Consider the following 13,386-nt stretch of genomic DNA (forward strand, 5'->3'; position numbering starts at 1 on the left):
AACTTTTTAAAATTCCCACCCCTTAAATTCAAATTAGAACCAAAACTTAAGGTGATGCTGTATTCATTGATTCCCCCTGATTCATCCTTTTTAACCTACGTTATTGTTTTACCTTACGTTATTTTTTTCTCTTTATGCTTTTGAAAAATAATGTAATATTAATGCACACTAAAACTCTAAAGTTAAAAATAACCGTTGGGTTGTTTATAACCCAACTCCAAGGTTAAAATAGGGACCTCCTTTTTAAAGAAGATTATTTTTAACTAAGGAAAATGAAAAACCCTCAAGAGAAAAATTCAAAATGGGTTAAAATAAAACCATTACTACCCAACAAGTCAGTAAAAAACATCCTAACATGAAAAACCAAGAATTGAGTTGAAGAAAAAACACAAGTTTTGAGGGCATCCTGTGTATTTTATAATTCTGATTTTTGTTGTTTTAAGATTAAAGCACTTGTGTGAAAAGATTTTTTAGAAATAAAGTTTGATTTAAATAGTTTCATCTTTATTTTTGCTTGCTTCTTTAAGAGATTTTTTGCAATATTATTTATTTGTTAACATTTTGGCTAACTCTTTTTCTTACAAAAACGTTTTTTAAATATTTTGCATTTTTTCCCTCTTGTATCTTTCATGAATCCCATTTGTGTCAGTTTTCCTTTTCCTTTCAAAGGCCAATTCAACCTGGCAGTTAATCTGAGCCAAATCTGCTCATGTAACCTTCAACCGAGTGCTGACACAGCTCATTTGGCCGTTCAGCTGTTTGCAGAATGTGCACTGACTCATGTCAGCCGCTGACCTCCTGACCTCCAGCCGTCGTTCCCCTCCTGAACAGTAAACACTGACAGGCTTCACAGCGTCTTGCCACCAGGCTGCAGGTTTGATCAGTGGCTTCTCCTCAGAGCAAACCGGACTCGTCTCACTTATCTGCTCCATGAGGAATGTGGGGGTCAGAAGTGAAACTGCAGGGGGGCCTGTGCGTTGTAATTAGCTGAAGCTTTGGTTCTGTCTTTGGGAAAGATGGAGCTGCCAGTTTCACTGCCTCAAACTCAACATCCGTCCAGTCATGTGCTCTCCCCCGCAGAGGTTTGATTCCCGTGATGTCTTCATGAGCATGTCACATGAGTCTGCTTTTTTTTTTTTTTTTTATCCTGGTCATATTTCATTCATTCATTCATTCGTCATATGTTAGATACTAAAAAAGGATTTAGATGAAAAGTTTGTCAAAACCTGTTTCATCTGATTCCTCCTGAGTTCTACATTCAGATAAAACAAAGAAACCAAAACTTTTCATGTTTTAACAACTTAAAAAAGCATAGACCAGTTATGATATTGTTGTAAACAAATTATAGTTTTAAATTATTTTACAGTTCTAACAGTATATACAGTAGTTCACTATTCTGTACACCAACAAACTTATAAAGTCTCAGCTTTGGGGAAAAATCTCAAGAAGATCTTTAAGAGGTGACACCAATTTGAAATAATTTGTCTGCAATTTTTGGACTAAAACTGACTAAACTCCTAATATTGCTTTGATTAAAGCAAGAAGAAAAGCAACAATTTCTTTTTTTAAGCAGTAATTTATTTAAAAATATAAGTAACTAACAAAGTAAATAAAATAAACATTTAAAATATATAAATAAACAACTTAAAACATTTGGAGGTCAAAAAAGGAAAAGATAAACATCCTGAATAAATTCCCCCAAAAGATTGAGCTACATAAGTAAAAACACAATAAATAAACATAAACAAAATAAATTCTAACTAAACAAAAAAGCATATATTTAAACAAAAACAAAAAAAGTAAATAAATAAATAAATAAATAAAACTTCTGAGTTAATCGGTATACTAGTACTAAATAAATAAAAACACCAAAACCTTTGGAAATAGAAAAGATAACAAAATAATTCTAATATTCTAAAATTCTAATAATATTGTGTCCCTTTTATTTTTACATTATATTATTATTTTATTATTATCATTATTAATGTAAAGCAAATATTCAATGTCTCAGTCAACATATAATTTTTTTCTTTAATGTACGTTGACAGACAGTAAATGGGTGGACCTTGGGCTCCTGGGAAAACGTATTTTTTCTTCTGTTATTTCTAATAAAAAAAAAAGTCACAATTCACAAAGCGGAAGTCATTTCCTAGACTCACTTCAGGGCATAAATCGTTCATTCAGACTGACGTGTCTGTAAAGCTTTTACTTTGAAAGGCTCGGCCGGAACTACGTGGGCTGCAGCTCCACCTCGCTGGATCCCCCTCAGGTTTGGGCGGACGGGGGTGAAACCTTCAGCTCGGGTCAGTCATGAAGCGTCTGCCACAGCAGCCCGCCGCGGGCGCGCGGCACTAACAGACGGCGGAGCGGGTGGGTCTTCCGCCGGGGCTCCTCCAGCTACCGGGATGGTCGTGGTCAGGACCGGGACCCGGATCGATGCTTCTCAGCGGATGAAGTCGGCGGTTTAACGGAGACTCAGAATGAGGAGAACGAGGGTAACCCGCGCGCTCTTCGCCTTGTGTCTGGGATGTTTCGTCATGATCATCTATTACTTCAACAGCAGCCTGAAGCCAGGTGAGGCTCTGCCGAGCGCCGCGCGCGCTTTCCCCGCAGGTCCATTTTCACGCACCGGCCTGCGTGTTTGCACAGCGGGCCAGCGTGTCCTCTTTTGTCCGCATGAACCTCACCCAATCTGCTGCACAATCGACCCGCGATCCACGGCGATTTCAGGGGGGAAACGCAGCAGTCAGCGCGGGGTATTGATCCGTCCCCTCCGGGATCCATCCCTCAATCGCTGCCAATTGACCCAATCGATCCAGACCTCTGACGTCACCATTGCATTTAAATGTCACTTGTTCCATGCACAGTGAAAGACTTCAATAAAATATATGGATTCAACTCAAATTTATTGATTTAGAATTGAATACCCAATTAAAAATATCATATTTATGATAAGAAATTAACTTGTGAAAGAAGTTAAATAGATTTTTTAAAAGTTAATTAAATATATATATATTATTAAAAAGTGCCAAAAAAGTGATAAAATACACTATTTTTATTTCTTAAAATGTCATTTATGCGTAATAAATCACTGCTTCTTACTATTATTGTTACAATTTATGATTTTTGAAAATAAAACTGAACTTTTTGTGCATTTTAGAGAAAAGAAAAGACATTTGTTATAATCACAACGGGTTTTAATAATGGAAAATATTAATAACAAAAACCTTTGAATTTATTGCATTAGAAAGGTATAAATACAGTTTTCTACCCAAAACGAAAAGATTTAACGGGTGAAAATCAAATGATGGAGTCGATTTCTTTCTCTTTAGACTCAGTTTGTCTCCATTTCCCTGCCAGCTCCAGATGTCTGTCAGAAAACCGTGTTTCTGCCAAACTGATTATCGCAGAGTTTCCTCTGATCCAGGAGGAAGGTTGGTGTAAGGGTGTAGACCCACGCTGCGATGTGCCTCCACCTCTCCCAGGTTCACCCCCCCTTACCCCTGCCACATACAATAGCCTCATTCAGACGCCCTCTGCTGTGTCAGGGGCCCAAAAAGCATGAAGTCCAACAGGGAGCCTTCTTAAAGAGGGCTCAGTCCGTCCTGGACGTGTCCGTGTTTACTCGCCGTCCATGAAAGAGCTGTCTCAGGTGTCGCTCGTGGCGGTTCGGGGACGTTTTTGAGGTGAAGTCACAGGTATGGATGGTTAAAGCATCTGTCCACCCTCATCTGATTTTATTATCATTATTTAAAAGAAGCAGTTCTAAAATTATATTATAATGAAAATAAAATCTATATTTTTACCTGTCAGTCTGTGTATTTTACTCTTTAGTTTATTATTTAAGTTTTAACTTTATTTGGCTCTTAAAAAATAATAAATTACATTTCAATAGTTGCATCTTCTCATAACATCACTAAACACTCGAAAGCAGCACAAATTATTTTGAGCTGTCACAGTGTACCAGTTGAAGTCAATTATTGAACCTTTCAAAGGGGAGCTTAATGCGTATATCCCTATTTCTCAACATACCACAAAATCCAGGACCTTACTTAATTTAGCATCACCCAAAATGAAAAAACTATCTTCTATTTAATTATAAATACAGTCACTTTATGAGTTTTTGCTGAATTTAGATTTAATGGTTTTCTGAAAGTTAAAACATTATTCTCAATTAAATGGACAAAAAATGTTCTCAAGTCTCAAAACTGCGACTTGAAAGAGTTAAAAAAGAAAGCAATCATTCACAAAATAAAACCAAGAAAACATCTAAATTAATTTAAATTGTGTGTTTTTACTGCACATTCCATACAAAAACATTAAATCACAAAAAGCTTAAATTGGACTCATCAAGAAATCAAAATAAATCCAAGTTCAACAATAGGCAAATGTTTCACACATCAGCTTTGAATAAGAACATCCTAAAAAGAAAACTAGGAGAGAAGACTAATACATACTTTCAAAAAAGAAAGCATACTTTATAGAAAAGCAACACTTTTTTAATGTTAAAATTATACTCAAGAACTTCACACAAAATGGAATTTATTGAACCAGGAAGTCAAATAAAAAAGGTTTTGATGCAAATTTGATTATTTTTTAAATAGAATAGTAAAATTGTAACCACAAAAAAATTTAAATCAAGAGTTAAAATCACTCTAACAACAATAAGACTTCTATAAAAAATACATTATTCAGTAAATAATGAATCCCAAGGTAATAAGAACCTTTTTTTCATCACAAATCTGATGAAGTAAAGAGTATGATGCTGTGAGATTACTGTCAGACCTTTTCTTAGGTTAGATTAGGGGATAAGAGCGGCTTAAATAGTCAGGAATAGCCTAAAAATGTTGCAATATTTTACTTGAATCAGCATGAACGGAAAAGAAAGGGGATGCAGTTACAATTACTGCTCTTTTGGGTGTGATATTGACACTGATTAGATAGACGGAAAAATCAAACCAAACCCCTCCACAAGCTCACTCCTGATTGGCAAGAGTGGTTGCCATAGAAATGATTACTCAGACCAACTCGGTCCAATCCCCGTTACTGACGTTGTCTGGTTCCAACATGGCGACGTCCTAATGGCGATGGAATCAACTTCATTTGGTCGGAGCTGGAATGAGGCTTTTTCTATGGATGACGTCACATTTCGATACGCCCCAAATACCACCTCCTACAGGCGCAAAAACTTTTTTTTTTTTTAAATGCCAGTTTTTTTTAAATTGTGGTTTTTCCATTAGGAGAATTAATTATCGAAATTCCAATGTGGGAAATTTCAGAGTTAATGGAAATGCGATTACTCACTCAGTCCAGTTCTCATATCTTAAGAATGTTTCAGTGTTGTACTTGAATCAACATAAAACACCCGGGAAGGTGGCGCAGTTACAACAAATGATCATTGGGTGGCGATATTGCACTAAATGGGCACTGGTTACAAAGAAGGAGAAAACAACACAGAAACCTTGATAAGTCAGCTTGTCTTCTATAACTTAAAATATTTGACCCTCAAGATAGAAGAATGACATAAATGTGAACATTTTTTTTTTTAATTTAATCTTTTTTGCTTTTTGTTTTAAATGTCCTGATTGGAACACACGTTGGCTAGTCCGTTTGGAGTCTCGGTTGCTGAATTGCACCAAGGTTCACTTGCATCTAAACAGTTTCTTCCATTTTGATACCTTATTTCGCAAAGATGGCAGCAACCTGAAAGGTTCAAACTTAACCTTTAAATAGCCCAACTCAAATTAGTGGGTCATGTGATTTTGCACCTTTGGATTTAGTCAAATAAAAAAAAGCTTAAATTGCTTCTCTCATTTCACAAGAAAGATCGATTATAAGTAAAATGTAGCTAAGCCTAAGTATATAAAAAAGTACCAAATCTAATAAACATTTTGTTCTTGTGCCATTGTTTTTTTATGACGGACAGATATTAAGAAAATTAAGCTTAAAATTGCATTTCTGAGTATTTCTTTGTTCAAATTGCTGTAACCAGGAGCAGATAAACACAATGCAGTTTGTAAAAGATTGTATTTGTGATGTAGCTAGCCTCCCTCTCCGCTCTATTCTGACATGTTCACACCGGACACAAAGGCGTTGTTACGCGGTGCGTGGGCGGAGTGCGCACGGTATCTGCTTAACCTCCAATTCACGACAGTCGTCAAGCGCTTCTGCTCAGCTGTGGCTATTTAGAGCCTTTCTTGCCATCATCAGACACCCAAAACCACAACCCCCCCGGTCTGTGGTTGGCCCACTACGTTGATCTGTGTGTCTCAGTGTCTGTTTGTTCTTGTGTGTTGTGTTTGTGTGTTTATTTTCATCTCTACAGTCTGTTCAGATACAGAAATATGGTCGCATTTGTCAATCACTGTATTTTATTGTGAAAAATTGGTTATATTTTGAAAATCGACCGTATTTTCTCATGTGTCTTGGCGTAACTTCCTGCCAGAAATGACGCGAATTGCTCACTCAAAAAATAGACCAGGCGTCAAAACAATTACCACACAACGCGAGCCGCCTGCAGACGGCTTGGGAGGAGCGCGTAGCTTTGTGTTTGGTGGGAACTATACCAGAGGTTAACAAGGGCGAAGATGGAAGTGACCTCCGTTCCACGCCGGGTCACAGTGCTTCCACGTCTGTTGTGAACCAGGCGTTAGACATTAGATCCATGAAGTTTTTCAATTTACTCTTCCGAGCTTGTATAGGTAATGTTAGGTTTGGGGTTTGAGGGGCTGTAAGATAGCAAGGAGCTCTCAGCAATGAGAAGTGGGAGGGGCTTCATGCAAATGGTCCCGCCCACTACTCAGAGACTATTTTTTTAATGAATTCTTGCCGCTCTGCAGAAACAATGTCCTTGAAAATGACATGTTTTTTTATTTGGGCTAAAAACTACATAATTAAAACAGATCAAAAGATGATCAGAGGAAACTGTTTGGCTTTCATTGAAGAGATCAAAACTGCTTTATTTACTTTTATTTATCCCATACAAATGAAAGTTTCCACCTCTTAACCTTTAACCTTGAAAAAATCCTGATAGTTTTCATGCTCACTGGTATAAAAACCTTGGCACGACTGTGTTGTTGTTGTTCCGCTGCCGTCAGCATGTGTGATTCCAACATTGCCTAGGGTAATTTCTCTCAAAAAACCTCCTCAGAGGTCGACTCTGCTGCGTGGATTCATCTTGATAGATTACTCCTGGAATGCAGTTTATGTTTGGGGCATTAAAGCGGCTTGTTGGATGGGTTCTGTTAAGCCCCGTCCGCCTCGGAAACATCTTCTCAGCCCAATCTGGGTGAAAGGTCATATTACTTCTTCAAAGACGATTCAAAGCTGTGAGAACAGGCGCATAAAGCTGGAATGCTGCGTTAAAAGTGAGGGTACAACTCCAGTGTTTCAGTATTTTATTTTACAAAGATACAGAGGGTTTTAGTGCACTCAACAGCTGGCGAGGAGCAGGAGATCCGTGCGCTGCAGGAATGTGGTGTCGTGTTTTACGGCTCTTCCTCTGTTAAGGAAGTGAAAGCAGGGATTCACCTGTAACGGCACAAATACAGATGTAGAGTGATGGTTGTTGTGTAATTTGTTCTGGTTGTTGGGGCTGCGGGGCAGCTGTCTCCATCTCTCAGCCTCAGCTCATTCCTTCTTTGCCCCGACTTGAGTCTGGAGGCCCGGCCGCTCGGCCAATCTCGTCGCGGCGTGTTAGAACGACCATTGGGTCAGAATTTGCACGTGGCAGCACATCTCAGTCCCTTACTTCTGTGGAGAACATCTGGACGTGACAGGTCAGAACAGAACGAGCCACAAAGGAACATTCAGATCTGGTTTCCACATCGGGTCCTCCCGCACAGTTGGCTGTTTCCACGACTTCTTAGTGTCCAGCTGATGTTAGATCTTCTGCCTCTTCTGCCTGGGCACCCCTACCGCCCCTCCAAGCTGCATATTCATGACACAGCAGCAGCAGAGACCTCTTCTGAATTTCATTAAGACCAGCTGTCGGTTTGTACTTTTACTCAGCAAGACTCCCAGAACCTCATGCAGCCTTTTTATGCAACAAGTGTGTCTTTCATGAGTAGGAACTTACCAGTTTTTGGTGAATCGTACATCGGCACATCATTGGTTTTACTTGATACTGAATAATTGCCATCAGCTGATGACGTTTCTGTTCACGATGGCTGTAAACACATCAGTATATCTGCTACAAACTCTGACTTCCATGTTGGGACATTCTGAGATCAAAGAGATAAACCAAACCAAAGCTGCTGTTCATTATACCAAAGTAGCAGTGAATCGTGGCGGGCTAAAAGAGCGCTTGTTTCCTACAATAAAAGAGAAATGAAATGGGAGACGGTATCAAGTCTTAAGACCTGGTTTATTATTCGTAGGGTGGGGTTTAACCCTTTTAAGAACCACTTCAAGGACTATTGTATTTGACATGTTTTTGTGGCATTTTGATGGAGGACATATATAAAGAGAATTAAGCTTAAAATTGTATTTGTGAGTGTATTCAAATTGTTGTCAATCAGGAGCAGATGAAAAAAACAACTTTTGAAAAAGCTTGGAGTTGTGACGTAGGTGCTAAAATCTCCAATGTACCAGCCCTGCTCTGCAGAAACTATGTCCAAGAAAACTACACATTTTACATTTTTGACTAAAAACAGAAAAATAATAATTGAAAAACCATTGAGGAATCATTTTACAATAGATCACAAGATAACTTTTCTAGTATATTTTCCCCACCTTCGCCAAACAGAAGCTGGGATAGGCTCCAGCATCCACATGCACCCGCAAAGGATTTAACAGGTTTAGAAGATGGATGGATGGATTTTTCAGATGAAAACTGCCTTTCAGCTATTTTTTGGGGGATAAAAATGTACAGTTTTTATTGTTACACTTTTGCTCGTTCTTTCCACTTTTTTTGTGAATAAAAATGCTACAAGAACAATGTTGAAAACACCCAGAACACATTTTTATTGTAGTAGTCTCTAAAGACCTTTAAAGCTTAGAAAACAGAGACCACACCATCAACATCCACTTCTTCACATCTGCAGCTTTTCAAGCGTCAGGCTTTCATTCTGTTTCTCTGCTCTTCTCCTGGAGAAGTTAGGAAGGAGGGGGCCCCAGTTTTCTTCCCAGTGACACCTAAACACAGAGCTCCGTTTACAGCCTTAACCGGACACACACACAGACACACACACACATCAGTGTGTCAGTGTTTTGCAACTCTTGATCCACCAGTGCAATGAGCACAATGTTCTGATCCAGATGGGGCCAAACTAAAGGGACTTCTGTTGAAAACTCTCACAGCTTTCAATAGTTTTTTGAGCAGTGATTTACTTTTAATAAAACATATGTATGTATGTACAGTAGTGCATAAAAAAGTATTCAGTCAGCCACCAATAGTGCACTTAAAAAAGATGAGAGAGGCCTGTAATTTTCCTCATAGGTTTACCTCAACTATGAAAGACAAAATGAGAAAAAACAATCCATCAAATCACATTGTCTGGTTTTTAAATAATTTATTTGCAAATTATGGTGGAAAGTAAGTATTTGGTCACCTACAAACATGCAAGAATACTGGATCTCACAGACCTGTAACTTCTTCTGTAAGAGGATCATCTGTCCTCAACTCGTTACCTGTATTAATGACACATGTTTGAACTTGTTATCTATATAAAAGACACCTGTCCACAACCTCAAACAGTCCAAACTCCACTGTAGCTAAGACCAAAGAGCTGTCTAAGGACACCAGAAACAAAATTGTTGACCTGCACCGGGCTGGGAAGACTGAATGTTCAACAGGTAAGCAGCTTGTTGTGAAGAAATCAACTGTGAGAGCAATTATTAGGAAATTGAAGACCACCGAGAATTTCCCTCTATCTGGGGCTCCCTGCAGGATCTCACCCCATGGCGTAAAAAAGATCACAAGAGCAAAAATCCCAGAACCACACAAGGGGACCTAGTGAATGACCCGCAGAGAGCTGAGACCAAAGTAACAAAGGCTACCATCAGTAACACACTACGCCACCATGGACTGATGAAGAATAATGAAGGAGTGGCTTCATAAGAAGCATTTCAAGGTCCTGGAGTGGTCTAGCCAGTCTCCAGATCTCAACCCCATAGAAAATCTTTGGATTGAGTTGAAAGTCTGTGTTGCCCAGCGACAGCCCCAAAACATCACTGCTCTTGAGGAGATCTGCATGGACGAATGGACCAAAATACCAGCAACGGTTTGTTAAAACCTTGTGAAGACTTACAGAAAACGTTTGACTGTTGTCATTGCCAACAAAGGATATACTGGGATGAGCTTTTGTTATTGACCAAATACCTTTTTACACCACAATTTACAAATAAATTCAGACAAAGTGATTTTCTGGATTTTTTTGTCTTCTCATTTTGCCTCTTCTAGTTAAGGTATCCCTATGATGAAAATTACAGGCCTCTCTCATCTTTTTAAGTGCGAGAACTTTGTTCATTTTTGTAGTCTGGTCATGACTCCGGGGTTTTCTATGTCCCATTGACTGTGCAAAGAAATAAGGAAATTTACAGCTTCTAAGTGCAACCAAGGAAGAATAAGTATTAACAGAGGAATGCTTTGGTCCTTTTCAGTTCCCTGTTTCTAAGTCCCTGCAGAGCTCTGCTAAACATCTGAAAAGTCGTCTGAATGACAAATGTTTTATTCTGTTTGTTCTTCACGTAGAAATAACATTTACAGGTTAGAGCGATTAACCGTGCTCTCACGTTAGATGGACCTGAATGACGAGAGCACAACCATCTTTGTTTAGATTTTATGTCACTGTTTTTGTTTAAACTTTCCACTTATGTTTCAGGAAATCAGATAGGTAAAAAAAAAAGTTTCAGAGTCATAAAAGAAAAAAAACATATTTTTTTCTGTCAGTTTTTTTTTTTTTTTTTGTCATTACAATACCTCACTTTCCCAAGCTCAATAAAAGTTAGTAAAGTTGGTGCCTGAACTGTTTCATTAGTAATTTGGTGCATTTTTATGGTCCTTTACAGGGTCTTTACAGATTTATAGAAGTCAAATTAAACGATTTTTTGGCCCTTTTTAGGAAATATAATCAAAACCTAAAGACATTGAAACAAACAGCTGGAATCCACTGTTTCTTGCTCTACACATGTGATTCAATTGCTACGACCCCCATCGGGCCAAGTCTAAATGTCTTTCAGCAAATCAGGCAGTTTGCTTCAAAAAAATTCCACTTACCAGTCTAACCACCTATGTTCTCCCTATTTTTAATCCATATCGCCATAAATTTGCACTTACCAATTTTTCTGCTGATGTTAAACAATGTACCACCAGTTCACAACCTTATGACACAGCGCATTCTAGACAAGTTTTTGTATTGACAGGAAGTCACACCAGAATTACACCAAAATTAAGACCGATTTAAGACAGTTTAATGCTTTATGAGGCCTTATTTTAGTTGAATTAAATCAATCAAGATACTTTATACTTTATTAATCCCATGGGGGGAAATTCATTGTTTTTCAGTACAACCAAGAACAAGACAGTTCAAGGTTCACTGCGGAAGCGTCCACTGAGCGGCGCCCCTTATTAATTAAATGTAAGGCTGTGTTCCCAAAGAACGCAATTCAGGTGTCAAATTTGCGTTGTATGCTTCTCTTTTGATTGGCGTCAAATTCGCTGCTCAACACATGTCCAAAAATGCGTTCATAAACTTGACTGTCCAGACACATGTGGCTTAAGTTTATAGCCTCTCTTTTCACGTGCGTCATATGTACTGCTCAACGCCTGCATTAACACCTCGACGCCCCAGCTGCAGAGCAATCACCAGTATTTTTCTGGACTTCGTCGCCACATCATGGAAAACATGGATGATTTTGAGCGAGTAGCTTCGGTTTATATGTTTTGGAGAGTTCTACCGAGGGGCCGGCAAGCATGTCATCGTGTCTGGATTCACCAGATCATTCAGAGTCTCTCTGGTGTGGTATACTTAAGTCTTGCAGCGGGAGCTGCAGCTGACCGCCGTTTTAACATAACTTCCGAGTGTCTGTGGCACAGTTTGAACTTTAACCTAAAAGGGGAAAAATATAAATAAAACTGGTAGAATTTTTTTTATTGTCTCGATGAAAATAAAAAATACATCATAAGTCCATGAAGCTGGAGCGATCGCACCTGCTATAACAGCGCTCTCTAGCTCTGCCGCAGGGTTAGCTGCAAAACAAGAAGGGCAGTAGCTCAAAAGAAAAAGGTTGTTAACCCCTGAATGTAGGCTAACGGCATGGTACGGCGCATGCAACTTACATTAGACTTAGTAATACTTCACCATACACCTACCATTTGCACGTCAATCATACGTTCCATTTTCAACAAGCTCAAAAGTAATTGCACGCTCACCCTGCAGAGACTGTGACAACTCAAAAACCCATAATGTCTTTACCTTTAGTAAATGATGAATAGTAAAGGACATATACTTATATGGGACTTTACTACCTTCTTAGAAGCCCCAAAGCGCTTTACAGTCTGTCCCATTCACCCATGCACACACATATTCACACACACTGATAGAGGCTCTGCTGCCAAACAGGGGTGCCAACCTACAACCACCAGGAGAAATCTGGGTTCAGTTTCTTGATCAAGGACACTGACGAATGGGCGGACAAGGCGGGAAGCAAACCTGTAATCTTCTAATCCGAGACTGACTGCTCTACTCCTGCAGCGCGGCGGTAAAACTGTGGGTAAAATGGTCTGACCTACGATGAGTTTGGAAAATAAAATCATGTCTTAGCATAAATATTAGACCTTGATAGACAATGTCGTCCTTTGGAAAACCTGGTTTTTGTCAAGAAACAAGGGCTTTTTGATGGCTCAAATCGTGCGTACTTACTGTGGTTGCTCAAATGTATAGACTCATTGACGTAATAGTGTTTTTTTGTGATAAATGTTTTGGTGATTGATCAGTTATGGTGAAAAATTATTCATATAACAGAATGTTTTTATTGTATAGTATGTTTTAAAATAGACTGTAAACCTAGTTCTAAAAGTGTTTTCACCTGTTGTTATTGTCTTTTAGTCTAACTGTATTCACACTGTGAATTTATTTTAACTCAATGACAAATAGGAATTTTATGAAAAGATGTAGCGCTGGTTTGATGTAACACACCTGCCGCTGGCAGACGCTCTGTGGGATGAGTCGGAGGAGGAGACTGTTTGAGTAACTTGGATGTTTTGGTCAAGTCCAGCTGTTCTTGATAAGTCAGCACAGTGTTTACATCTGAGTTTTAGTGAGGATAGTTTCTCCATTTTTAGTTCTTAATGCTGTAAACCAGTGGTCCCCAACCTTTTTGGGGCTGTGGACCGGTCAGCCAGTGTGGAGCTATTCCGCGGCCCGGGGGGGGCATTAAAAACGT

At 38.8% G+C, this 13,386-nt stretch overlaps 1 protein-coding gene across 1 annotated transcript in view; it reads left to right on the plus strand.

The window, feature by feature from the left end:
• Positions 1-1,888: 1,888 nt before the first annotated feature.
• LOC112145618 (carbohydrate sulfotransferase 11) overlaps positions 1,889-13,386 on the plus strand; it is a 23,645-nt gene continuing 12,147 nt past the window's right edge. Inside the window, exon 1 of the mRNA XM_024270968.2 lies at positions 1,889-2,574. Coding sequence (XP_024126736.1) covers positions 2,481-2,574 — 94 coding nt within the window. The 5' untranslated portion in view covers positions 1,889-2,480. The remainder of the gene's footprint in view (positions 2,575-13,386) is intronic.

The sequence above is a fragment of the Oryzias melastigma genome, linkage group LG5 (assembly GCF_002922805.2).
Source record: "Oryzias melastigma strain HK-1 linkage group LG5, ASM292280v2, whole genome shotgun sequence".
Taxonomy (NCBI): Eukaryota; Metazoa; Chordata; class Actinopteri; order Beloniformes; family Adrianichthyidae; genus Oryzias; species Oryzias melastigma.